The sequence below is a fragment of the Oxyura jamaicensis genome, chromosome 6 (genome assembly GCF_011077185.1).
Source record: "Oxyura jamaicensis isolate SHBP4307 breed ruddy duck chromosome 6, BPBGC_Ojam_1.0, whole genome shotgun sequence".
Lineage (NCBI taxonomy): Eukaryota > Metazoa > Chordata > Aves > Anseriformes > Anatidae > Oxyura > Oxyura jamaicensis.
Window position 1 is genome coordinate 25,403,194 of NC_048898.1, and position 26,656 is coordinate 25,429,849.

The following is a 26,656-nucleotide window of genomic DNA, read 5'->3' on the forward strand; positions in this document are numbered from 1 at the left end:
TAAATAAGACTTACATCCAAGCGAAACATACCTCACCTTTAAATTAAAACTGTCTGGTGAATTGCAGTGTCCTGGGTACTTATTAAAATATTTAAGTACAAAAGAAATAGGAATAGCAAAAGAAAATTTGCTTTTAAAGGAACAAGTATGGGGACAGGGAAACATGAACCAGCTTGGTATCTGTGGGTGACTGACCTTCTCTTAAAGTGAGGTTTTTGGGGACACAATTTGTGTGTGTGTGTGAAGAGCAGTGCAATCTCAGTGCTCCTGCTGTCTGCACGGCCGTAGCACCATGCTGGTGCAAGCAAGCAAGAGGATGGAGTGAGTCAGGGAGGCCCCGCAGTGTGGGAGCGCACTCCTCTGGGGATGTTGGTGCTCTTCATAGTTCTGCCACCCAGAGCAGGAGCTCACGACGGGCTCTCCATCGTTAAAAGCTGTTGCACAACAGTGAAAGGATACCCGAACACGTATGACTAAAGTAGTTTGTGTCTGCAAGGTTAAGTACAAAAGTTCAGTTCTGAGACTTAACACATGCAAGTAGCATTTATGGCCATGTGGCAGAGCATATTGTATGCATCAAACCCTCATTCTAGGCTTTTTTCTTTTCTTTTTCCCACTCCAGCTTGTGCTGCAATATCCTGGCAGGCCAGCGCAGCAAGTGCGGCAGTGAAGCCTGCGGCAGGCCGGTGCTGCTGCTGGGGCATGGGGTGGGCACACAGTAGGTGACCTTCCCCACCTCAGCAAGGGTCACGTCCTCGGGTGAAGGTGCCGTCCTTGTGTTTTGGGTGGGTATCACCAGTGCATGATGCCATCTCACTTTTTGGCAGTGGAGAAGAAGCTGGCTGTGGTTCAGCTCCAGCTCGCAATGAGCGAAGCATGAGTTGAACTGCTTGCATATTCATGTTGACTTCAGTGTTGCACCATATGAGCATGCAAAATTGATGCTTTAGATTTAGTGCAGAAACAAAAAATGGGTTCAGATATACTCAAGTTCGTACTTAGGAAAAATATCCTGCCGCCACAGTCTCCTTAATGTGGTGTCTGAAAGGAGATGATGACTATTTCATTCGTTTACTCTGTTCAAAAGCAGAAGGACTTAAATTAAGTGCATGGCAATGGATTAGCATATTTGGTTTGTAACCAGTTTGGGCTGTAGTATGACCCGTCATTGTGCCTGCCTTGTGCTAGGAAGAGCAGCGTGAAGCAGCCCCGTATCGCTACCAGCTCCGTATCACAACAACAGGGTAGCTGTGCAGTGAGCTGGCCGGGGGGCTGATGCAGCCGAAAGTAACAGCCATTGGAAAACAAAAGTTCAAACTGAAAAAATAAACCAAAACATAAAATCAGCAGATGAGTACTTTCTTCTACCCATCCCACTTAACAAGCTGGCACGAACGTGAAGAGGTGACAGAGGCAGAAGGACTGGATGGCTGGGAGGGTTGGCGGGAGGTGTGACTGCCTTTTTTTTTTTTCCTAATGTAAATACTACCTTGTGTCAGTGTGAGGGTGTAATTTGACAGTTTGACTTCCTTGAGTACCTGCGTACAGAATCTGTATATTAGTAAAATCAGTTAGTTTTGAACAAATGCTAACTACCTAGCCTAGTACAGGTATTTTCAGTTCCACAAGTTAAGTTTAGAAGATGCTAGTGTATGAATGTGCAGTGTATTCTTCTTACCAATGTGTAAAGTGAGACTGATAAATGAAATCCAGGCCCCTTGTAACATAAGAGGTAATGTAATCTGTCAACTTCTTGTCAGATATTTATGGTATTTGATGTCCTGATCAAAAGAATAAAAACAAGAGAGAGAAAATAAATGAGTTTTGAGGTGTTATCCAAGTTTCTTGTCCTAGAACAGATGTGATTGTTCAATAATATATCACTACTAAAACTTATAGAAGAGAGGATTGCAAGTTGAATTCCTGATGCTAAAAGATAGCGACGGTGGCCTTAGTCTCAGTCCATATTCCCCTACCTATTTTCCTGTCCTTCTTAACCATTCTTTCATATTCCTTAAGCGTGTTTCCTTCTGCCATCTCGCTTGTGTAGCTGACAGCGTTGGCGAGAGCCAAGTCTTTGATTCAGACTGGAACCTGCCTGTTTCACAGGGAGGCTGGAACTGAGATCAAGAGACATCCAGCTTGCTTCCAACAAGTCTCCTGGCAGACAAGATACTGGAGGGGGGGAGAAGAAAGAGCAGACTGTTCCTTAAAAGCAAGCAGGCGAGAAATAGCAAGAGCAGAATAACACAATGTGCTCCGTAAAAGAAGTGCTCGGATGCGGTCTCATCTAGCTTGAGAGCTCAGACCTGAAATCAGCCAAAGCAGCTAATTATGTGGTGCACACGCTGTTGGTTTACGGTGCTGGAAACTCTAACAGATGGATTGCACTGCGTAGAGAAAATGGGGATGGCTGAAACCCGCCATAAAAAGTCAGAATAAAAGGTAGGTTAATGAGTTGTTGCTAGGCGATCTAATCATTTGGTCCCTTTTCTGTTGCTGAATTTCTCTTATGGTGGTATTTATTATGTGTGCCCAGTATGTTGTGAAGGATACATTAAGTCAGTGCTTTCTGGGGTGTTCTTTGGCAAGAATTTTTCCTTGTCTTTGGTTTCTTTCTTGCTCTTGGTTTTTTATTGTTTTTTGTATTGTGTTTTTTTTTTTTTCCTTCAGTACCCTGTGTTTCTCTGACCTCATTATTATTTTTGAGCTGCTTCTGTGATTTGACATTGAAAACAGTTATTCCAGCAAAAGCAGCACAGCGTGTTACTCAGACATTACAAAGTGTCAGATGGGCACGATCAGGACTTAAGGACTACAAGGCCCGGTTCCAAGTTATTACAATTAATTGGAAACTTTTGTTAAATAAAACTGACTTCTAAGTAGAGCTGTGTATCTTCCTGACAAAGGTGCCATGCTCTACTTCGTGTCGCCCAGTTACAGGTGCAAAATACAGAACAGAAAGAGGCCAAAGCGATGAGCTGTGAGGGCATAAGAGGGAGGCAGCATGCAGCCGATTTTCTGCTGTGGTGGTGTCAGCGGTCGGTTCGGCAGTAAGTGGGGGCAGCAGGGTGATGTTAGCGAGTGCCCTGCAGCAAAGGCTTCAATTTTGTTTTGTTTTGTTTTACAGGTCCCTAAAAGTATTTTCAGCAGAGATGGGGATTCCTGTATAAAAAACCTTGAGCACACTGACTTGCTTTTCAGGGTTTCTTTTGCCCCCCCGTTGGAGGAGCTGAACCACAGGTGCCAAAACCGCTCCTCTGCGTGCTTTGAGTCTATTTGGCACGATGGCTTAGCAAGTTAGGCCAAAATGTGGGCTGAGATGTGCATCTCGGCTGAGCACGAGTGACCGTGTCAGCAGGACAGAATCAGATCCTAGGTCAGGTTCTACTTCTGTGTGTATGTGTGTCCCTTCTGACCAGTCCAGATTTAGCCTCTGGTTGCTGCAGGGGCATGAGGTCTCTCATTCCCACCTGAATCTCAGGCTCCGTGACCACAGATTTCCCCGACACAAACAATACAGCATGCATAGGAAATGTTACTGCTCAGGAAGGTGGTAGCTCGCTCTTTCTCTAACTCAGAAGCATCGCTGGAAGGAGTGGAAGCCCAAAGCAGCCTTGCAGCAAAACTGATTTTCTGCTAGGTAAAAAAATGGCCCAAGAAAATAAAAGGGGAGGATAGAGACTGATGATTCTCAATCACAACTCACAGACTTCAACTGCTAGATTTTCTGGGGGTACTTTGCTTCTGTGTCGTTGCCAGTCCTGTGCTGAGAAGGAGGTACAGTTTCTTAGATGCCCAGCAGCAGAACATGTTTTAACAACTGACCCCTTTTTAGAAAAAAATCAGTGCAAGACACAAATAATAAAAGAATGGCTGATTTGTTTGAAAGTTTTCCAGCCGAACAGTAGGGGTTATGCAAGAGTCAGCCTGGGCCCAACAGAGCAGGCATTGAACCAGGTCTTGTAGGAACAACTGGACCCAATACCCATATTATGTCCAGTAATGGAGGGTTTTGTAGCACAAGGACTTTAATGTTGTAATCTTAATGGCTAGAGGTAACAAACCAATCTGGCAGGAAAGAGGAAAAAATGAAGTCCAGAGCAATTAGAAAATCTCTTCTGTGGCTTTTGAGCATTGCCAGCCACATTTGTGTCTTTTTCCAGATGAATGGGGTTTTCTGTCACTGTAAGACTGCATTGCAAAGTAATGGACTTGAACTAATTGTGTCCTGTAAACCTATTTAAAATAATCATAATAATAATAATCAAAGATTTTTGAAGCTCAGACATGCGTGCAGTTGGTCCGACCAGCCACGCGGGTTGGCACTTGGGCAGCAACATGCCTCTTGGGCTTTGCCGGGTGCAGGAGCATTTCAGCAAAAACAACTGGATAAGGCAGCTCTTCTGAGAGAGAAGTAATGACCAGGAGTCCTGGGTAGTTGCCACTTGGAGTGAGGTTCTCACCTTCTGCATCTCTACACCAGCTTCATCTACCAGCAGGCGCTTGAGGGTGTCTGTTCTGACCCCGATGGAGGCAGTTGCCCCAGGGGATGGAGAACAGCTCTGGTGGTGCCTTGTGGTGCTTGGAGACCGAGCTGGTAGGCTTGTGTGTCCTCATGATGGGCTGCCTTTTCTCTCTCAAACCCCACCATTTCTGGGGGGCAGGGGGAAAGGAACAACATAATCCATTGTTAGATTTACAAGGGTCTCCTTTCTAACCTGAACAGAGGGAGGTTGAGCTGTGATGCTATCCCTGAGCGCTGTCCTGACAGGGCTGTCCTTCTGCTTCAGCGCTCATAGCTGGAAAAGACAATGGCTCATTCTTTAGCAAAACCTTTTCTCCTTTTGTACCCCTGCTTGTAGCACATTGCCCCAAGCAAAGACTTAAATGAAAAGGCATTAACTAATTACAGTCTGTAGTGGGAAAAGATCAGGGACTGAATGTTTTTCCCCAAATCCCCACCTCCTTGAAGCAAGCAGTGTCTCCTCGCCTCCTCCCCAGCATCCGCCGACCAGCCGTGCGTGGCAGACTTCAGCCAGCCGGTGCTGAGTGAGCTCAGCCTGTGGCAGAGCAGCCAGTGCAACGCAGCTTCCAGAAAGAAACCGTCCAAGCTCATGGAGCTTGTGTCCAGGATGTGGATTATATGTCCCAGGACGTGGTGTGTTCATCCAGCAGGCCTGGCACCCTCCTGAAAGCTGGGTGTGAAGCTGGATAGCATTGTAATTCAGTGATAATCTGTAATATATAAGAAACTGGGCGACGTGGTTTTGCTGTGCCTTATCTGTGAGTGCTTTCCCTGCTCTGTAGGTGCCGTCTGGCCGGGGTTTCACACTTGGGGGCAGCGCAGCAGTGCCCCAAGCCTTTCGTGCTTGCACTGCCCTTGCAGCGTGCCAGCAGAGCCGGCTGGGTGCCGCGGTGGGAAACTGGCTGAAGAGAAACCTGCGGCCTCCTGCCAGCATGCTGCTGGGGCTCGTCACGGGCGGGAGGAGGGCTGGGGCTGCCAAAGCTGCTTTAGGAGGACTCTCCCCAAGCGTCTCATCTGGAAGAGGTGGGAGGTTTTAGCTGCACAGCTCAGATCCCTGCATCGGTTTGATGCTAAGAGTGCTGCAAAAAGTATTCGCAGTGACCCAAAGGAGGGATGTTATGAGCCTCTGACAGTATCGTGTTGGAGCACATTGCTTACTGCTGCTTCCCAAGCGACGTTCCTTCACGTTTGGCTGTTCTGTGAATTATTTATATACTAAAGACGTTTGCATGCAAATATTCTTACGTTAAGTACGTTACTGAATGTAGGTATTTGCATGCTAGAATGTATTTTCATAGTACCTCTTCCTACAAATCTTGCTTCTCTTTGTTCTTCAAACCTGAGAAAACCTTCCTCTTGGTGCCTGTCTGAGGAACGGTGTTCCTCAGCGTGTTTCCGAGCCTGACTCTGTGTATGAAAATCCAGGCGTCAGATTTTCTGCTTTTGATCTGCTTCTGTTTGTGTTTACAAATGCTTATCAGTTTTTTTAATGATGTTTTAAGTGCAAGACATGAAAGTTGTTTTTTTCGTTCCTAATGTAATGAGCTTTGATGAGAATCCTTGCTTACGACTGCAGCAGAGGAGACGAGCTAAAGCCCTGATGTCTGCAGCGGCTGAAGCCGCAGCCCAGTGCCACCCTTTGCTGCTGCTTTGCTCGCTTTGAGCATCAACTCCAAGCACAGGCACTGGCAGAGATCTGCAGGCAGGCTGCGAATGGGCCAAAGGCATTTCTCTAAAGTGAAGCTATGGGATGCTTTGGAAGCGCTGTAATTAAGGGATGCCTTCGTTGGAGCTGGGAGGTGAGCTCTGAGCAGACGTTAAGCAGAGGCCCCGTTCTTCTGGATGTGTTTTGTTGAAGTTCAATGTGTCAGGAAGGAGAAATATAATAAAAAACATGTTGGGGGGTGATGAATGTGATGTAAAATGAGACAGGAAATGTTGTCATAAAATATATAGTGTGTATTTTGGATTTCATTATTTGTAATATTGTTCTGCTGTGGTTTTTATTTGAACTCAAATAGAGATGGTTTCAAAGTACCAGAGATCTCATTAGTGGTTTTTAGGCACTTTTCTACAGTTTTTCCTTAACTTCCTAATTACGGTAATTATTCACTTGTTCTGCTCTCATTCTAAACATCATTCTGCAGAGTTGAAGAGAACGGTTGTGTGTGTCCAAACTTGGAAGCTGCATTCAAAGTCCTCCTTTTAATTGCTAATCACTCTTCGCCCTTTCTCACTTTTCTCCAGGTGAGGGCCATCATCTGCAGAGCTGAAGCATGAGTACTGATGCCAGTCAGGTGGTGATCACTACTCCTCCCCCTGCCACGATGCCTCACAAGGAGAGGTACTTCGATCGCATCAATGAAAACGACCCAGAGTATATCCGGGAGAGAAACATGTCCCCGGACCTGAGGCAGGACTTCAACATGATGGAGCAGAGGAAGAGGGTCACTCAGATACTGCAGAGCCCTGTGAGTAGGATTTGGGAGGGGGCTGAGAACTAAAAAAGGTTCTTTTCTGAGATTTCTCATTAACTTGTGGGGACTTAAAGAAAACTGTGTCACAGTTAGTTAGAATAACTCTGGACCATCTTGTAAGAAGAGCCATGAAGCAGATGATCCAACGTTCTGTTCGCATTGCTTTTTGTCCGTGAACAAACAGTCTTTATTGTGAGTGGTTTGTGTTTTTTTTCTTCCTGATGCTTTTATGGTTTTATGCTTCATTACAGCATTACAAAAAGATCTGGTTGGCTGCAGGGTACTTAATTAAAAACTTAGGCTCGGGGAAGAGAGTAAAGGAGTCACCGGTGAAATAGGAACAAATTACAGCATTGCTAGGAGTTCTGCTTCCTGGTTTGGAGTGTGAACCTATCATTTGCATCAGGAATGCTTTAATTAACGTTTTTAATGCAGGCTACGGTCGTTTAAATACTAGACTGTGCATTCTTCTCATGTACTTGGGGGCAGTCGTACCCATACGTGGCCGTATTAGCACATCTCTAGTGGTTGTCTAAGTTCAGTACTTGTGTAGACTGCACGTAACACTCAAATCTATTGAACCACCCTCAGATTAGTTTTAATTCATATTGTAATTTGTGTGTTGTGTGGATTTAAGCTGATGAATGCATTATAAAGTAATACTGGTGTTTTGAAGCCATGGGGAGTACTGGCTGTGTGAGGGTGGGGGTGTAAGGTGAGTAATGCAGACAGCGGGGCGCGGAGGGGTTAAGCTGCTTCACGGATCCTTCCCTGTTCAGTTCCTCTGTAAGTTGGGGTGTTTCTTGTGTCATTTTCCTGAAGCTTTTCCATATGTAATGAGATTGCAAGCAGCTGTTAGTAATCACCCTATTATAGTCATCCATGAATAACAGGATTGTTTGCTAAAGTGTTGTCGTGGAGTGCCTCTTGGATCTGTGCGTTGCTCTGGGTATAATGTGAACCTGTTGACTAAGGAATTTATTGCTTTTGAGTCCATTTGTGCAAGTTTAGTTCTGCAGCCAGCTTCTCTATTATAAAGAAAATACTCCAAGGAGGTATTGCATAATGCTTTAATCATGATAAAATTATGTTAAACACTCAATTGTAAAATGTGATCAGTCTGCTCCTTCCTGTTAAAATACTCCCATTATAAGTAGCCAGGACTCACAGCATAGATCCGCGGCCTGTTGAGAAGGGGCAGAGTAAAAATAAGTTACAGAGGTCTTGTTTGGGCTTGTGTGTGTGGCATTCCTGGGTTCTTCCAATGGAAGCTTTGAATCTGCTGGGCGTAACTATTTGCTTAGCATTCAGGGGGACCATTTGCTGCATCTGCCAAGTGTAATAAATGTCTCTGCTTCAGTCTTTCTTATTTTTTTTAAGAGGTGAAGTGTCAGCATGCAGGTTTTAGGCAGGGATGAGGAGGTGCTACCTCTGACTCTAGGTAACTGCTTTAGCAGACGGCTGGAGGACAAAGAGTTGCCGGGAGGTTGTTGGTGTCCTGCTGCAGGAGAAACTGAGCCCAGCACTTTTTGGGAAGTGACTGTTCAGAGCTGCCAATAAGTTGCAAGTTTTTGTTTTGCAAGGGAACAGTCATCCAAATAAGCCAGGGGCCTGCTGGCTGGGCAGCCGTTGGCATCTGGCAGGGAGAAGATGAGGACATGGAGCTGAGTGTGTGAGCAGGCACAGAGAGAAGGTGCCTGAGCTACCAGCTTCCTTCTCCTCCTGTCTCCTGTCATCTCTTTTCTCAAAATAGAAAACTCAAAGGAACACTGCTAGGGTTTCTCTTGTGAGGAAATAAAAGCAGTTGTAATACAGCATCTGTGACTGAACATCCATCAAGTGAATTTCATAACTGATTTGGAGATAGAAACTGCATTATTTCTTCCAGAGTCTGGCTGCAATGTGACACAATGTTCTTGAGAGTCAGGACTGAAAATTATCATCTTGTTTCCTCATGAATACAATATTTTTCACAAAAGTACCAGAAAGCATTTGTCTTCTTACTGGTCTGCCTCACACAGGTCCAGGATTGCATTGAGCATCATGCTTTTGTTGTACAGCTTCAGAATTACAGTTTTAGAAGTTTGCATAAAGCTTTGTTGCTACTCTGGTTTATTCCAGTTGACGAGTAGGAATTGGTTTGAAGGTGTTTTGGAAGAGGAGGAAGAGAGTTTATCAGACACACTTCCAAGTAGTGTCTGCTCACTGGTAAATCTTCACCCGGTCATACATGTTGATGTATGCATTCAGATCGGAGAAGCAGTCATTGACTCATCTCCTGGCAAGTATCACTAACTGTGCAGTGTATGTAGCAGGGATAATGCCTTTCTTTTCTAAAAATACATGAGCATGTATGGACTCGAGGTGAGTTTGAGTGAACACGTACTTTCTCCAAACAAAGAATTACGATATAAAGCTAAAGGGTTAAGCACTGCCACACAGGAGGAAGCTTTGGTACACATATATTGAATTGACAAGCCTTTTTCTTTGTTCCTGGTAGGAAAAGCTACATCCCCTAGCATGGAAATATATATATATATATATTTCAGGAGCCACTGCATATTTTGAGCAGTGTGTGTTATTGTAATGGCTACAGCCCTGACCAGACACCCTCAGACATCAAACTGCTGCATCTCTCTGATGTGCCATTTGATGCACATATTGATGTGCAGTCTGACTGCTCCTCTCTGATGTGCAATTTCCCTTTCCAAATTAAATAATTTAAAGGCTACTGAAAAGCTCTTCTCATTACCCCTGATGTTTGCTAATGTCTTGGAGCCTGTTTGTAATAAGTCTTAAACAAATCATAGGAGTTTTGCAACGCTGCCCACGAAGAATCTCCTGACATTATCAGTGATTTCTCAGGCGTGTTTGCCTGATGCTGCGTGTAACCCATGTGTGTCTGAAGGCCAGCACAATCTGATGGGACCGACATGTGCTGTTCCGTGTCTGTCTGGTGGAAAGAAAGTACGTTCAGCCAGGTTAGCCACATCCAGCCTGATAGCATTGGAAGTACAACTGGCCATGGTTTTAACAGAAAAGCATTTAGATTTGTTTCAGCAATGCCTGCAAGTTCAGAAGGTTTGGGTACTGGGCTACTGTGTCATTATTTTTAAAGGAAAGGATACGTTTTTGCAGTAGACTAATTTCATTGCTTTACGTTGGGTCTGAGATACTTTACCTGTGACATATCCAAAATAGGAAAAGCTTTTTTAAAAAATAAATAAATAAATTCTGTGGTTAACTCTAAAACTAAAACCTGTTTTGTCATTTTACATGCTAAACAATCATATTCTGCTTATACAGAATAACTACTTCTTTCAGTGAGTAAGCATCTATCTGCTATATCATCAAAACCCTAATTTAAGCTGTGGTATGCAAGTGCTCCTGGCCTTTGTTTCCTTCTGGCATTTCGCTGGTGCCCTCACCATGGCAACTGAAAGCTTCAAAACCACTTTTTTTTAATTTAAAAAAAAAAAAAAAAAAAAGCCATGATTGCCCAGCTATCCTGTACGGAGGCTGAGCGGTCACTTTGTTATCTAGGAGGCACACGAGCACACAGCCAGCAGAAATGGCCGCAGCCCCCAGGCGGGCAGGGGAAGGCGCTGGGTTGTGGGGGCCCGTGGGGCGCAGCAGCCGCCTGCCTGCTGCATAGCGTCAGGGTGGAAATGGGAGAGGGTGTGTTAATTTACTTGGTGTGCATACAAGATTGAGTTAGTAGAATTATGAAATATATCTATGTAAGGAAAAAGTAGTCAAATTTGTGTACGAGGCGATGAGTGGAATGGTTGAAACACACAGATGCCTGGCTATTGGCATTTAAATGCCTGGTTTATGTTTTCAGCTTACCCAGGAACGTTTCTTGTGGCTCATCAAGGTGCATTGGGTGTGCCCTGGCCATCTTTGCCCATGAAACACGTTTAGTTTGAGGCTGAGAAGCAGCTGGCTCGCAGGATCTCATCGCGCTTTGCTTTCTTTCTGTGCTGGCTGGGAGCACTTATCAGGCCCCTGCGGCCCCGCAGGGCGATGCAGGTTCAGTGCCGCTGTTGCATAACAGCAGTAGCTCGGCTGTGCCCGTCTGTATCACAGAATCGGTTTTCTTATGCTTAGGTTAAACGTCCTCCCATCCCTTGTCTGTCCTTCCTGCCCCTACGTTTGCCTGCCCCAGCCGGTCCTGCCCAACCCGGTCCCGCTTGGCGGCTGCCTTAGCATGCAGGGTACGGGCAGATTTTGCTCCTCGTAAACAAGCAACCAAACCCACACTCGATTTTTTTCTGGCTAGGTTTTTTTTTTTTTTTTTTCTCCAAACCATCAGACAGAGATGAAGGATAGTTTTGTATATTTACTTTTCCCCCCAGGTTTTCCATTTGTCTGGCTTGCTTTGCTTTGTATCAGATGAACATCCACTGTTTTCACAACGCCGCTCCCTTTTGAGGCAGTTTATTTTTTTTTTTAAATACCAAAGTCCATTCAGTTGCTCGTGCATTTCAGCTTACACTGCCTCTTCCCAAAAAGTTCAGAAGCCCTCTGGGTCCTTCAGGAGCATGGCCCTCTGCTGGCAGCGAAGGGCTGCCCACCTCACCCGTGCTTTGGGGCCTCTGGCTGGAGCAGCCTCTCGTTCTGCAGCTCCCTCATCTGGCTTCGGGCGTCTCTGACACCTTCATGGCTTTCTGCTGGGGAGGCATGGACAGTTGTCTATCTCCTCTCACTGAAACTTTTTTGCTGTTTAATTTGTGCTATTCTGCTCGGTTATGTTAGAAAAGAAAGTAACATTTCACTCCTCTCCTATTCCCATGTTGCTGGTTTCCATTTAGTTTGAACTCAGGATTTTTGTTAGATAAAAGAGCCAATGTTTTCCAGATTGAATGAATATATATATATATATATATTCCCTATCCATATTTCTAATCTTCCTATTGTTGAGCTGTTTGGGTCTGGGTTTTTGTTGTCTTGAGGGGGGATGTGGTGCAGATCCTGCTGTAACTTGGGCACCATGTCCTTTAGGTTATTCAAGTCATTCAGCAGCCAGGTCTGCCTGCCTTCTGCCTGATGGTTTTTCTACGACCCTATATGTATTTAAATTTACTAATTTTAAGTATCACTTGATCTGCCTTAATTCTACAGGAAAGCAATAGGGAGCTGTAAAATAAGAAGCACTGTAATGAAACCCACCATTTTTTTTAAATTCACTGGTTTTGTGAATTCTGCTCACCAGAGGCATCAAGTCGGTCTGGTGAGCGAGCAGTCAGAGGGGTTGCCAGTGCAGCACAGGTAAAGAGCGACAGTTAAAAGGACCTATGTAGCTCTTAGCTGTGCTCACTTTTAAGTGTTTTTTTTTTGTTGTTGTTGTTTGTTTGTTTCTGACGTTTTCCTCTTGCAGACAGGTTGTTAAACAGTCCTGTGCTTTAGCACAAGTTCCTAGCAGTGCCTGGGAACTCACAGAGAGCAGTGGCTGCAGGAGGCGCCCCATACTTTGCTCTGGTCCCAGGGTACCTTTGTACCCCTCCTGCAGGTGTTTCTTTGGGAGCACAGCCCTGGCCAGGATGGAGCAGGAAAAACCAGCCCACACTGAGCTAGCTTCTTGTCCTTTGGGTCACTCAGGCCAGTCCAGACACCCACACACCTCATTGCAAGTAAAGAGATATCACAGCTGTATCCAATTCCCCACACTTATTAATAAGCCTGTTTCTTTCTGCATGAACACCAAAGCCTCTCTTACTTTTTTTTTTTTTTTTTTTAAACTCATAGAGTTAACAAACACTTGTTGCTTTTATCTCCTCCTTGCAAGCCTTAACTCAGTGGCGGTTTTTTGTGGCCAGCTCCACCCTTCCCCACTCGGGCACGGGTTGTTTGTATCCGCGCGGCGGGCTGGAGGCAGCCTGGTGCAGAGCTGCTTTCGCCAGCTGCTCTTGGTGAAGCTCTTCCTCCCCGGGCGGCTGCGATCGAGCACCAGAGTTAGGTAGGGTCTCTGCTCTCCGGAACAAAAATACCAGTTAAGTTTTAAAACTTTTTGTTAATCGTAGAGATTTGGCGTGGAGACTGTGGGTGCGTTTATACGTAGATAAGTCGAATTATATCCTGTTAAATATATATATATATAAATGCTCTGATCAGAAATGGGCAAAAGAGGCTAAAGGGATTTCTTGAATCTTTCTGCAGCTTTTAGGCTAGTAGTGCTGTTAGTCAGTGTAGGGATCTCACAAATCTAGTTCTTTTTGTGTAGGCTGAGGTACCGAACAGTTGGGACCTTGCTCTTGTTAGCCCTGATAGGAACACGTGCTTTCTCCTCTTAGAGGTTTGCTGTGGTGTGAGGTATCTGCAGGTAACCTGCATGCCAGCCATTTCTCATTCCATGGGGGAATTATTTTTTTCTTCATTTTGTTTCTACTTCTCTTGAGCTGATAAGTCTCATCATATACATTCTTAGATCAATGGTAAACAAACAAGAAATGACACAGAAAGATACTACTTATGGTATAAGCCTAAATACTTAAGTCTGCGTGCTTCATGACATCCTCAGAGAGCTGTCTGCCAAGATGAAGAGATTAACAGAATGTTTCCAGTAAAAAAATATCTAGCAGAGAACAGTAGTGCTATAGGTTATTCTAGCAAGCTAGTTTTTCTAGTTGTCTGCTTCTGTTCACTGAAAAATACCAGCTGTCAACCAGTTGCTTTGATTCTTAAAAGCCCCAATTTACACTGTCAGCTCATACGTGAGCTAAATGGAAGTAAATGAGTCAGAACCAAAGCTTGCAACTTCGCTGCTGAGTTTCAGAGAGCCCCTTGCAGGTGTAGGCTAAAAGATTTTTGTGTCTAAGTTGCTTGAGTTTATGATGTGCATTTGAAAGATGGTACAGCACCGTGCTCTGAACTGGGGTGCCCTCCTGAACTGGGGAGTCCAGCTACCGTGGCTCCGAGAACGACCTCATCTGGTACTCGTGGAAGTTGGGCTTGCAGCCGGTAGCTTGCCTGGGTCAGATGGGGTGGCTGTCCAGTGCCAGGTGATTAACAGCTCTAATCACCCTCCTGCAGGTCATGCATGTTGTCTGAAAGGTGGCTGTGCCTCCTTTCCAGCAGCTGTCCTGGCCCCAGCTTTGATACTGGGGGCTGTTTTCTGTGCAAGCTGTCATTGGGATGCTCAGAGTACTGTTTCAGTGTGGAAAAGATCTGAATCCCAGAGCTGAAACTTTCTGCTTATTGAGTGGTGCTGAGCATAAAGTTGAATAACATAAAATTGTCATTCATCTGGCAGTACACTTCTTATTGGGTCAGCATTTTCTTATCAAGTACTACATCTGAAATTACTAGCGACCCTTCCACTTGGAAAATTGCTGCTTTGTGCTGGAGCAGAGCTTTTGTCTCCCTGTGGAAGACACCCCCTGTAGCATGCCTCTTGTGGGCAGCGGCGGTGCGGTTCCCGCGTTACGGCCCTCTGAACTACAGCAAACCAAGGCCCTGGGGCCACAGCTGGATTTCAGTAGTAGATTATTGGTACTGCATGGGTTGGATCCCAGAATCAGAGCCCTGATTTACAGCAAATGAAAGCACCAGTAAATGCCATTTATTTAACGGGGAATAGCTGAGGTAAATTCTCCTGAAGACGGTGATGCCCCTGCAGAGCCTGTCAGGAGCAGAGGAAGGCCGTGTCAGCACGGTGGGTGATCACCTGCAGGCATGCAGCACAGCACGTGGAAGCGGGAAGAAGCCCAAACACAGCAGAGGGGAGTACTACGGGTCTGTAGGCGTGACTGGAAGGTAGGGAAACATGCCGAAATACGCGTGGAGGAATGTTTTGTGAGTCATGAGTGTGACACTGAAGGCTGCTGTCTACTAGATAATGTCACTGTGCACTGGCATGTAGGAAAATGGCATACCTAACTTTATTGTATTCCCATTTCAACATACCCACACCTGCTTTGTTCATCCCAAACCTCCGTGTTTGCTGCTTGCCCTGGGTTTTGCCTGTTGTCTGGTAGTTCTGAAATCACTTCTAAGGAAAACTTGTGCTGTGAGCAACTTTATTAAGCTATAAATCCTTATTTGTAGGAGTGTTAGCGTGTAAAATATACTCCTGTTAGCACTGGAGAACAAAACTGAGAGCAGAAGAATTAAAATAGCATGATCAGAAAGCAATAGAATAAAAATACAACATAAAATAAAATTGTTCCATCAAAAGCTGTTCAAAATACATTATCTTTTTTTTTTCCTGCAATAGCAGTAATGTTTCTCATACAAGTTGGGGAAAAAAAAAGTCTGGGTATGACTAATAGGAATTTACTGTGAATGTTTTTGCAGATCCTTTCTATAGTCCTTGTTGAATTGAGAGTGATTTAATATAACACAGATAACTGTTTTTCTCCATCTCTTCCCAAGCAAATACTGACATAAATTTCATGAATTCTGTCTTCTACATGGCCCCCATGAGACTACAAATGTGCAATTTCCTTATATACAGATTATAAACAAGAGTAAAAGAGTATTTCAGCCTTCCTGAGTGTGAAGTGGCAGAGCTTTTGTGCAGGGGCCTCTTTCAGGGACATTTGAGGAGTAATTGCATGGCTTGGAATGGCAGAGCCTGAAAATAAGGGTTAGTATTACTTGTTGATGAAATATATGGGCCAGTCACTGTCTGTGCTATCTCAGTAGATCACAGTAACAGGAGGAGAAAATGCCATAAAACTGTAGCCACGTTATGAACCATTAGGAGAAAAGAGCGCTGCCGTGGGATGGCTGGTTCTGGGAAGCCTGTTACGGCGGAGTAGCGGTTGTGTTGTGAAGCTTAGGCAGAACATGAGGTAAACTGCCACAAAATGTGTTGTTGGTTTATTTTGTGAGGTGGGTTTTTTTTGCTGTTGTTGTAAAGCTTTATGTAACATCAGGAATATGATGTGCAAACGCACAGGAAGCACCTCTGTTATTTTACACTTCTTGTGCTTTCAAGAAGGTTGGTAAAGAATAAAGGTCAGTCCTCAGCTCCTTTCTCTACGCAGTTGTGAGCTACTTGATCACCAAAATCCTTTCTTCTGGCTATGTGAAACATCCCTATGTCTTACACAAAGTTGCATAGATCATACATGTCTGAATTTCATTCAAAGCCTCTGGTTGCGGTGACACAAGTGCTCAGGGCCTGGTCCCGACCTGCCTCAGCATCTCATCCAGGTTGTCACAAGTGATGCTGACTCACCTGCTTCCTGGCCTTTCAGGTTTGGAGTTTGTGTTTCCAACTTGCTCCCCTGAGGTACAGCAGCCCGTGTTAAACACTCAGAGCTGCACTTGGGTTTTCAGAGAAAATTGGGCTTTGAGTATGTAAAAAGCTACTTGCTGCCGAGTGCTCTGCGGATCAGTCCCTGGGTATCTCAAAATGAATGTCCCAAATTAGTGGAACTGTCTGACCTCTGCCTCTCTGCTGCTCTGTGAAAACGGTGATAGCGCCCTGCATTGCCTTAAAGGCATGTTTGGGGGATTAGGAAGTCAGTGCTTCAGGAAAGTTTGGATTTATGGTACTTATCTGCCCCAGAGAAAATCTAGTCAGATAAGTAATAATTGTTATCACAACAGGGTGTGAACAGCATGCTGAAAAGGCACAGGGCCATGTGCTGAGCCGTGCGTGACAAGGGAAAAAATACTGAATTTCTTTTCTAGTGAGGACTTGCCACCATGTGCTAAGTGAGGCAAAGGGACAAGACAGCTGCGTTAGAATTACAGGTTGTGTGCAAGGCGGGCAGAGAAACATCACTGAGTGCCTGGCCCCTGACGTTGTGGGCCTTGCAGCTGTCTTAGGGCCAGGGAAATTGCTTGCTGTCGTGGTACCCACCTTGTTCAAACACAGTCCCTGATGACAACGGCCATCCATGGAGCTGAATCGAGTGGGGGGGAGTTGCTGTGGGTGGACAGAGGATGGGAGCGAGGAACACCAAGTGGCTTTCCCAGTGCTGAGGGAGAAAAATCTGACTGTGCCCATGTATCTTCAGGCTAGCAGGGAGCTGGTGAGCTGTTCTGTGGGCATGCTGCATGATTCTGGTCTGCTCCGAGAGACCTGTGCAGCAGATCACTGCGTAGTCAGTCCACACAGATTCTTAGAGACTTTTTTTTTTGTGGAGATCTGGTAAGTCTCAGGTACACATGATCCTGACAAAATTACTTTGAGAAAAAGAGCACAGGTGTCTGTGCTTGAAAATTAAATGTAGTTGTGGATGCCCAGCTGAGAGGCCGTATCAAGCAGAGTCCTGCAGATGTTTTGGAGGGTCTGGCAGCAGCACTCTGTTCATCAGCAGTTCTGAGTGTATACAAGAGTTGTTATGAAACTGGTGGATTTTTCCAAGTTGAGTGTTTTGGAGGAGTGAATTAAAATTTAGTGAAGGAATTGCGCTTGCCTTACAGAACTATTTTCCTTTTTAATTGAGACTAAATACTCTACTAATGCAGGCAAACCTAAAGGAGCAATTACATAAAGGGAATAGCCTGGAGTTATAATAGGAGTCAGCTGTGTTGTACAGACACCAAATGTCTTTCTGGAATGAACCAGCAAGAGCATTCGCCATACACCTAGCTGGTGGTGTGTGCAGCCCTGCGTGCTGCGTGTTCAGACAAAAGCTTGAGGATGCTGCCAGAAAATAATGAGAGGGTTAGAAAATACAACCTATAAAGAAAGTTTGAAAGAGCTGAATTTATCTTGTCTGGAAACGTCAAGGCTGAAGTAGTTCTAAAACAGGCTTTTGTTAGGAACAGTGGTTCGTCTGCCTCCTGGAAGGAACAAGCTTTGTCCACAGTGTTAAGGATATTAAATCCGATACTGTGAAAACTGCTTCATAATGTATTCTGCATGAATTTATCTTGTTGGGGTTGTGGATATTTTATACTGGGAAAAGAGGGGAAGGGCTTTTCCCTTGAGGAGAAGGAAAGAAATAGAGGAGGTGACCTCCTGACATTCCTTCTAGTTTTTGCATGTCTGCGATACTACTTGAGCGTGGATGAACTCCAGTTTTCCTTTTGTTTATAACTTTATCAAATTTGGATGGATTTTCAGAAGGATTACTGAATTTAAAAGAAAAAATATCCAGCACTAAAAACAACACATCCTGGTCAGATTTCAAGTATCTCTTCCAAAACATGGATAGCGCTTTAACTGTTGATACAAACACTTCTGTTAGCATTTACAAAAATATATTTTTACCTTGTGTTCTTCTAGGAAATAGTTAACCCTCTGTGACCAAATGCCTCCCCCCTCAACCCCCCAAATTGCCAGTACTTAGCACACAAAGCTTAGATCAGATGGTGGAAGTTTGGTGAGGTTATAAGCAGCTAAAAACAAGGTCTAAGGGGAAGCGTCATGTAACATTAGTAACAGGCAAATCTACCAGCCCCACCTATAATAATCTTTCTTCTATCAAATCCAGGCTTCCTTGATGATTGTCAAATGTTTCCACAGGCTTTTAGAGAAGATCTGGAATGCCTTATTCAAGAACAGATGAAGAAAGGCAATAACCCAACCGGACTGCTTGCGTTACAGCAGATTGCTGATTACATTACAGCAAGCTCTTTTGCAGGCTTTTCCTCATCTTCACTCGGTAAGTGAACTATGCCTATAACAGCCCCTTTTTCTCTTCACTTTTATTATCACCAGTGGCTAGCACTGCTGGGATCTCTTTATCTGAAAAAAAGTTCCATCAGAGCTTGCTGAAGCTGTGAAGTAGTACAGATGGTGGTCTTAACTTTCCTTTTGGGCCTTCTTTCTCTCAAATGCTTTAATTTGTATGATACCCAAAATGTTTTGAATCTTCACACTTGGTTATTTTAGAATTTGCTAAGACGACTTACATTGAGAAGGAGAACAAAATTCTGTGCCTTGCTATTATTAGCAATTTAACATGAGCATAAACTGAGATGTGAAGTTGTTTATTTTTCTACTCTTGCATACAAGTTGTAAAAAGGAGGAACAGCCTGCTGGACTGGATTGTTACCCAGACATCTCCCGGCGTTAAAAACAGCTTCTAGTATGCACTATAGCTACAAAGATGTCACTGGGACCTTCCAGTCTTTCCAAGTCCTGCAGCACTGAAGTGTTAAAGTCAGTTTAAGCTCTGTGGGTGGATGGTATGATATGGGAGCTTACAAGCCTGAAGTACAATGCTGACCAGCTGTCAGCATTCAGCATCTTTTGAGAACTGGTCCTAAAATGGCTCTTTGGTGTTCCTACAACAAAACAAGTGGAAGAGAACAGCAGAGAGCTTAGATAGCCTTATCTCCATGTCTCTAGCCAGTCCTGCAGGTCCTACTGTTGTTTCTGCAACATTTGCCGAGGGACTTGGACAGGATGACTAATCTCAAAGTGCACACTCTTTCTGTTGCAAACCGAACCCTTTTCCCTCTAGCAGTAACTAGTTGCTCTAGTAGGGTAGTAACTTTCCCTGTAAGCAAAGGCAGTAGTTCTCACAGGGGTATCATGCTTTCGCAAAGGGGAGATCTTGGCCTTCACGAGGTGCTTGTGCAATCACAAGTCAAAGGAATAAACTGATTTTTATGCCTTCTCTGTTAAGAGGTGATCTCTTCTATTTGGCAGTTTGAGAACTCTTGCACTGATCCTAATTCCTTCATTAGGACTAATTTAAAGGGCTCAGACTGAGACATCTCTTCAGATTAGTTACGTTAGTGTTCCTGCAGGAATATTTTCTCATGTATTTTTCAAACTGTAAAAGTAGTTCATTAGTGGCAGATAACTTAAAGTGCAGTTTAGGTCCTATATAACATCCTGAATCAGGAGAGAGCTCAAAGTCTGAGTGGTACTTCAAAGGAAACCTATATATTGCTTCTCTCTTGTGTTTGAAAGAGAGGTGAAGACCTAATATTGGGGTGTGGTTCCTACTCTCCTAAAGTAACAGAGGTTTCAGTAAAGACCTTGGAAATCCCAGGAGTACAGGTCCAGTTTAATAATTGCTGTTATTGCTGTACTGACAATTTAAATATATTGCTTCTGAAAGGTCATGAAATAGGTAGAAGATATTTGTCTGACATGCCACCATCTTCATCTGTTTGTTTTCCAGGCCATGGAATGGTTACCCCTATCAATGATCTACCTGGAATAGATACCTCCTTGTTTGTTAAGGGAGAAAAACTTACTCGTTGCAAGTTAGCCAGTTTATACAGATTGGCTGACTTGTTTGGGTGGGCACATTTGCCAAATGCCTATATCACAGTAAGTATTTTAGAGAATAAGAATTTTTATTTGGGATCTCAGCTATTCAGTCAAATTAATCCCCCCCCCCCCCCCCCAATAATATAAATTCAGAAATATGTCAGTATTCCATTTTTTTTCTTCCATTACAGGTCAGAGTAAGCAAAGAACATGACCATATTCTAATCATTCCAAGAGGTCTGTCCTTTTCTGAAGCTTCAGCTTCCAATTTGGTATGTAATTCACCTGCAGTAATAACCACCAAGGCTCAGCCTGTTTCCTGAAATACTTTTGTGGCTGCTAAAATGGACCTAAACTATAGTAATGCTGTTTGTTGGGTTTGTTTGTTTGTTTTTACCAGATGCAAAGCTGATTAACTGTTTAGATATTAGCATCCTTAATACTTAGCATTTCATTTTGGGTTTAGTTTTGCTTTGTGTTGCTTTGTCTTCAGCTTCCGTGTAGAGTAGCAAAGTTTTGTTCTGTCTCCTGAAGCTAACCAAATAGCCTCAGTGTAGCAGCAACCTTTTATAACCTAGCAATATTATAATGCAGGGGAAATGACTCTGTAGGAGTAGTGTTAGTAGAATCAGCTCCTGTGTTTGTAAGTGGGAATATAAATTAAATAACCTTCCCTGGGCCTAACAAAGGAGCTGGGTAAAGCTACAGGTTAGCATTTAGGAACTGGTAGCTGCTAAATCACGCATCTGCTGCTGCAGAACCTGCCATATGTTCTTCATGTCAGTACGTATCTGTAAAGAAACTATCTCCAGTTGGAAGGGGGCAGCAGATCAAGATTGATAGCGTTGCACCAGCAAACACAGAACCAGAATAGAAATGCAAGAATATGACCTGATGTGCTAGTCTATTATTCTGTTACTACAAATTCGAAAAATTTCCAATGTATTTAATCTTCTTACTGGAAGGTTCTCAGAGCCTGAAGTTTCTTCATATTTAAAATCAGGAAACCTTAATAAAATTAATTTTAAACTGCCTGAAATGAGAATGTCTCACTTACCAAAAGTCATCAGTAGTGGTTTGTATTTGTATGTCATTTATGGGAAAATATTGCAGGTATCTTTTCTCCTTTCTTGCATAGTTGGAAGATGCTTACATAAACATGCTAAATATATTTACAGGTTGAACAAAGTCTTTTCCTTCACATAGCTGCTTTCTGTTCCAATTGTGGTTCCAGTCTGTAAATTGCTAAGACTTTCTTTTAAATGAAAGGTTAGCTAGACCAAAGACAAGTGTATGATATGATATATTGGGTTCTTGTCTTTTACTTCTTCCACGGTAGGAGGAGTAAATGCTATCAGTGTCTCGGATGGTAGAGTGGTTTAATGACACACAGACTGATGGCTGCTCTCCTTTTTTTCTTGTGGTCTGAGCCCTAAATATGTGAGGAAAATTTGGTACCAAGTGAGGAGGAGAGGGCAGTTCTCAAATAATTGTGGTTGTTACAGACTTCTTAAATATTGTTCCTTTGCTTGACTTTTCCAGGTTAAGGTAAACATCCTAGGAGATGTAGTTGACCAGGGGAGCACAACTCTAAGTATTGACACAGCAGGATTCAGTCCACATGTGGCCATCTACTCCACGCGCCCTGATGTCAGGTGTATAATACACATACACACCCCTGCAACAGCAGCTGTAAGTCTTCCTCCTTCTAGCATGAAGAGTAAAAGAAAACAGGTTTACCTTATGAACTTAGATCACCTTTCTGTAGCTGAATCACTACTCATGGCGGTTTTATTTTTGCTTGTAATTGTAACATTTTATTTTTATTTGCAGTGTCGGCTCTATGCTGCTTTTTCTTTCTTTCTTTATTTTTTTTAAGGCTGATTCTGCAAGGTCATGAAATCAGTAGAGTAGGAGGGCTGGGGCACTATGGTGAAACGGATAAGAATAAACTGATGCACAGACATGATGGTGCTCAGGTTGAGGAGGTTACAAAATACAGAGTTTACCCAGGCTTTATTTATAGCATCTCAGACCATACAATGTTCTGTACACATCATCATTTACATTCTGCAACTCCGTTTTTAAATGGCTTAATTATTAGTTATGCTCAGTTTGGATTTACCCTACTACAGAAATATCATAGTTAAAATATATCAAAAATGGTTTGTACAGCAATGATAAAAACATAAGGAGACTTGAACAAATGCTTTGAAATACAATAATATGAAATTTATTTATTTACTTATACGTGCATATATAAGCATTCCTTGACTGCAGACAAAAAAAGATAATGGCTAAGTTATTTCATGGTAGCTTTTTGAAACAATAAACAAGGGAAAGCAAGTTCTAGTGGGAGGCTGATGTTGAAAATTAAAGGAGGATAAAATTTACAAAAACTAACTTGAGATAACTTGTCTTTTCTGTGATCAACTTGTCCCTAGGGTGTAGCAGCAGCTCTCTCACTCTGTTGCAAGTTAGAGCAGTTAAAATGTAGAGGTATTATTTCTCAACTCTCTTGTTATGGAGACTCTCTTTTCTGGCAAAGATACGTCGTACAACCTGCAAAGACTTGGGTGGTTAAGGTGTGTTTTAAGAGTTGTTGTTTTTTTTTTCCAAATTATCATTACTTCATTTCCTTGAAACAGGTTTCATCTATGAAGTGTGGCATCCTTCCAATATCTCAAGAGGCTCTGATTCTGGGAGATGTTGCTTATTACAATTATCAGGGATCTCTTGATGAACAGGAAGAGAGAATTCAGCTTCAGAAAGTTCTTGGACCCAGTTGCAAGGTATTCAGCCTCATTCACGCTTTCCAAAGGCAATTTTCATGTTCTGTGCCAGTTTCTACCATTTAACATTAGTGTCTTCATTTACTAGGTATTAGTCTTGAGAAACCATGGTGTGGTAGCACTAGGAGAGACACTGGAAGAAGCATTCCACTATATTTTCAATGTGCAACTGGCCTGTGAAACACAGGTGAGAGAATACATCTGTATTTAATCTTGCAAAAGGTGTGACTCAAGATAGCTCAATATCCAGCTCATTTATCAAAGCTGAATGTTGTGTCAAGGAAAGAAACTTCTCCTTGTGATCACAAAGAACAGTAAAGAACAATAAACAAAAGGTCTTTAGAGCGTAGGTAAAGGTTGCATGTTTAAAAATATGTTGAGTCCCCAGAGCAGTTTTTCCCTATTGTCTAACTTTAGCTGTCCTGTTAGCCATCTGGGCGTTATTTATAATCTGCGGGGAGAAACCACTGAGGTGTCCTCACCTCCCCAGAAACCTGTCCCCAGAAACATCATCACTTTGCTCTTGTGTGTTGCCCAGCACGTTCCCAAGTATGTGTTTGTAGAGGAGGTGCTGATGGCAGTCTCTCTTCCCTCACCCTGCCATTCATTTTGAATTCAACGACTCATTCATTTTGAAATTTATATTAAAATGAAAAATTTTTAGTATTGTCATACAAAAAGACCTTTTCAGGGTACTCTGAGAGTTAGTGTTTGAGCCCATTCCATTTGGAGTGCAATTATTAGTCGATATTATCATCCTTTCAGTAAGAATCACTTGCTATATATTTTAATACATTTTTGCACAGAAGAAAACCAGCATGAGAAATAGCTGCAGCTTATGTATGAGTTTCTCCAGTGCATTCGGAAAAGCGGTGAATCCAAAAGCATTTCCACAAACAAAATAACGCTCATTGATGTCTTTAGGTGCATGCATTAGCTGGAGCAGGTGGAATAGACAATCTCCTACTACTGGATCTGCAGAAGTTCAAGCCTTCCACGCATGCTGTGGCAGCAGCTGGAGGAGGTGGAGTCAATATGGCTTCACAACAGAAGTGGAAAGTTGGGGAACAGGAGTTTGAAGCACTCATGCGGATGCTGGACAACCTGGTGAGCGCGCACGCAGGGCATTGTCCATACAGCCTTCGTAAGCTGCTGAGTGTAGGATCAGCTTCTGTACAGCAGATGTTTCTTTCTGGCTTTTTTTGTGAGTTTGAAAATGAAGGCAGAATGGCTTCTATTGTATATTAGGTCTCTTCTGCTTGATTTAGTTCTTCTTATGTCAGTTTATCTGAAAGTAGTATCCTGCCCTGATAAGAATTTATAATCTTAAACTCTGTCCAACCCATCTCACAAACATTTGCTCGTTACAGTGGTCTGCTAGTAAAAATGTTTGAAAGGCCATCTTAGTCAATGGAAGTAGAATATTTCCTCTATGATTTTGTTATTAGTTCTAATATTAGAAAATAAGACTGGTGATTATTTGAAATGTCTGTTCGCTGCACTGTGAATTCTGGAACAGCCTTTTAATAAAAATAGGGAGAAACAGGAGAGTGTCATGAACTAGGATGTGTCATTGTGCAAGGTATGAGGACTTCATGAGGAAATTCAGCTAAGTCACAGCGTGAGCAGGAAGGTCACTCAGTAGCTGTGTATTCACAAAGGCAGTAGGAAGGCGAAGTGTGAGTGGGGGACCTGTCCAGCTGCCTACCTGCAGGGTAGTTTAAGTGGGTCTTCTTAAAAGAACAGTAGGAATGAATGATGGAGAACAACACTAGCCAATTCCCTGAAAAGCTCAGTGAGTCTGTTCAGTGCACAAAAAGTTCACGACTACTTCGCTTAGTTTTTTCTGCCCTTTTTTTTTTTTTTTTTAATTATTTTCTCTTTTTCATTCTCCATAGGGATACAGAACTGGCTATGCCTACAGGCAACCACTAGTCAGGGAGAAACCCAGACACAAGAGTGACGTTGAGATCCCAGCCACTGTGACTGCCTTTTCTTTTGAAGATGATGCAGTCCCACTCTCCCCACTGAAATTCCTGGCGCAGAAGCAACAGAGGGAAAAGACAAGATGGCTGAACTCCCCCAACACGTACTTGAAAGTGAATGTGCCTGAGGAGTCCTGGAATGGAGAAGCCAGTCCCAGGACCAAGATCACGGTAGGCCGATGCTTCGAGTAGTTGATTTCTTTTTATGCTACTTGAGAGAAAGCAAACTACACGCAGCTTTTTTGAAGACATCTTTTAACAGGATTAGCAAATCAGGTAATCAAGCAGGCAGAAACAGATTTGTGAGAGATTTAATGACACCAGTATTAAGGGCTCCCAATGTTTTGGGCCTTGCCGTGGTTTGGAAGAGTTTATGTTAAAATATAACAATTATTTTCTCTTAATAACCAGTTCCTCTGATTCCTAAGATAGGAAATATTTTTTCTACCCTATCTTTTTTGTGCTATTAATTATCCGCCAAATATAGTAAGGTTTTAAATCACATGTGGGCTGCTCTCATACCTACATGTTCTAATTCTAATTGAGCAACCTGATTTAGTGGGAGATGTCCCTGCCCGTGGCAGGGGGTTGGTATTAGGTGATCTTTAAGGTCCCTTCCAACCCAAACAATTTTGTGATTCTAATTCAATTCTGTGAATTAAAAAATAAAAAAATAAAAAAGGGGGGGGGGATGCTCTGAAGAGTCTGCTAATACTTCTAAAGATGAACAAGACTTTTCCTCCTGCTTCCACTGTGTTTCCAGCCTGGAGAGTGGTGGCTGTTATGTCTGTGTGGAGCACGTTATTTGCTGTTGGGCTACTCCCAGATGCACAATGCAACCATAAAAGCATCAGCTCCTCCTGCTGGCAGGCCAGCAAGCTTCTGCACTTAAGTTTGGGAGAAATATCCTCGACAACAGTTGTAAAACCTTGCTACGAAGGAAGAAAGCTCCAGACAAAATGTGCAGTTAGCAAAGGTGGAAGTTGACTGAACGAATGAGAGAGGACAGGCTCTGGGCTTTTCCTTATCTCTGTTTTTTTTAGCCATAGCCAGACAGAGCTGAGAATTGTCCCTCTTCGTCGTGCTGGTTTTTAGCATTTTTTTTTTTTTCCTTTAAGTGGATGAAGGCTGATGATTCTTCGAAAACTAGTGGAGGAACGCCAATCAAAATTGAAGATCCAAACCAATTTGTTCCTTTAAACACAAACCCTAGTGAAGTGCTGGAAAAGAGAAATAAGGTAAAAGATGTGAAATGAATAAAACTGTAACATTTCCAAGTATAATTATTTGTTAAGTAACAACATTTTTAAGTGCTCCGATTTTACTAGGAAGTTTGTGTGATTGTGGCACCAGAAAACATTATAAAAACAGGTATTTAAACATGCAATATATGTACATTTTAAATGCAATAGTTTGGTGAATGATGAGCATTAACTCTGGAAATGGTAGATGGGAAATGGTAGTGCCCTGCTATTCAGCATTATATTTAGTAGATAATTAGGAGTCAGCATGAACCAAATTGTTGTGCATCAGGTGAACCATAATTCAGTCTGTTCAGATGGGCTCTGCTCTGTGCTAATTCTCCTGGTGTTTATTAAGCTGGAGTCTCTCTGTCCGAGTCCACTCTGCAATGGAAAAAAACCTCTCTGAAAACACAAATGTCTCAGTGCTTTTCCCTTCCAGCACGTAAGGCACTGACTGACAGACTGACCAAACACTCCACCCTGGATATTACTGTACTA

General features: G+C 43.1%; 1 protein-coding gene and 1 long non-coding RNA gene across 7 annotated transcripts in view; one reads left to right on the plus strand and one right to left on the minus strand.

The window, feature by feature from the left end:
• The window catches only part of ADD3 (adducin 3), a 98,518-nt gene that overhangs the window by 65,279 nt on the left and 6,583 nt on the right, over nucleotides 1-26,656 (plus strand). For 5 of the 6 annotated variants that reach the window (XM_035329493.1, XM_035329490.1, XM_035329495.1 and 2 more), the window contains 10 exons: nucleotides 6,776-6,999; nucleotides 18,434-18,572; nucleotides 20,046-20,197; nucleotides 20,329-20,409; nucleotides 21,680-21,829; nucleotides 22,786-22,929; nucleotides 23,018-23,116; nucleotides 23,854-24,036; nucleotides 24,828-25,085; nucleotides 26,033-26,152. In XM_035329493.1, the coding sequence (XP_035185384.1) occupies nucleotides 6,805-6,999; nucleotides 18,434-18,572; nucleotides 20,046-20,197; nucleotides 20,329-20,409; nucleotides 21,680-21,829; nucleotides 22,786-22,929; nucleotides 23,018-23,116; nucleotides 23,854-24,036; nucleotides 24,828-25,085; nucleotides 26,033-26,152 (1,521 nt within the window). In that variant the 5' untranslated portion in view covers nucleotides 6,776-6,804. Of the gene's footprint in view, nucleotides 1-2,091; nucleotides 2,446-6,775; nucleotides 7,000-18,433; nucleotides 18,573-20,045; nucleotides 20,198-20,328; nucleotides 20,410-21,679; nucleotides 21,830-22,785; nucleotides 22,930-23,017; nucleotides 23,117-23,853; nucleotides 24,037-24,827; nucleotides 25,086-26,032; nucleotides 26,153-26,656 lie in introns of those variants that run through there. The other variant, XM_035329492.1, reaches the window with a different exon arrangement.
• Nucleotides 15,398-26,426, minus strand: LOC118168840. Its single transcript, XR_004751817.1, has 3 exons — nucleotides 26,296-26,426; nucleotides 19,625-19,634; nucleotides 15,398-15,409 (listed from the first exon to the last, which is right to left on the minus strand). It is a non-coding gene; the product is annotated as an uncharacterized LOC118168840 (long non-coding RNA).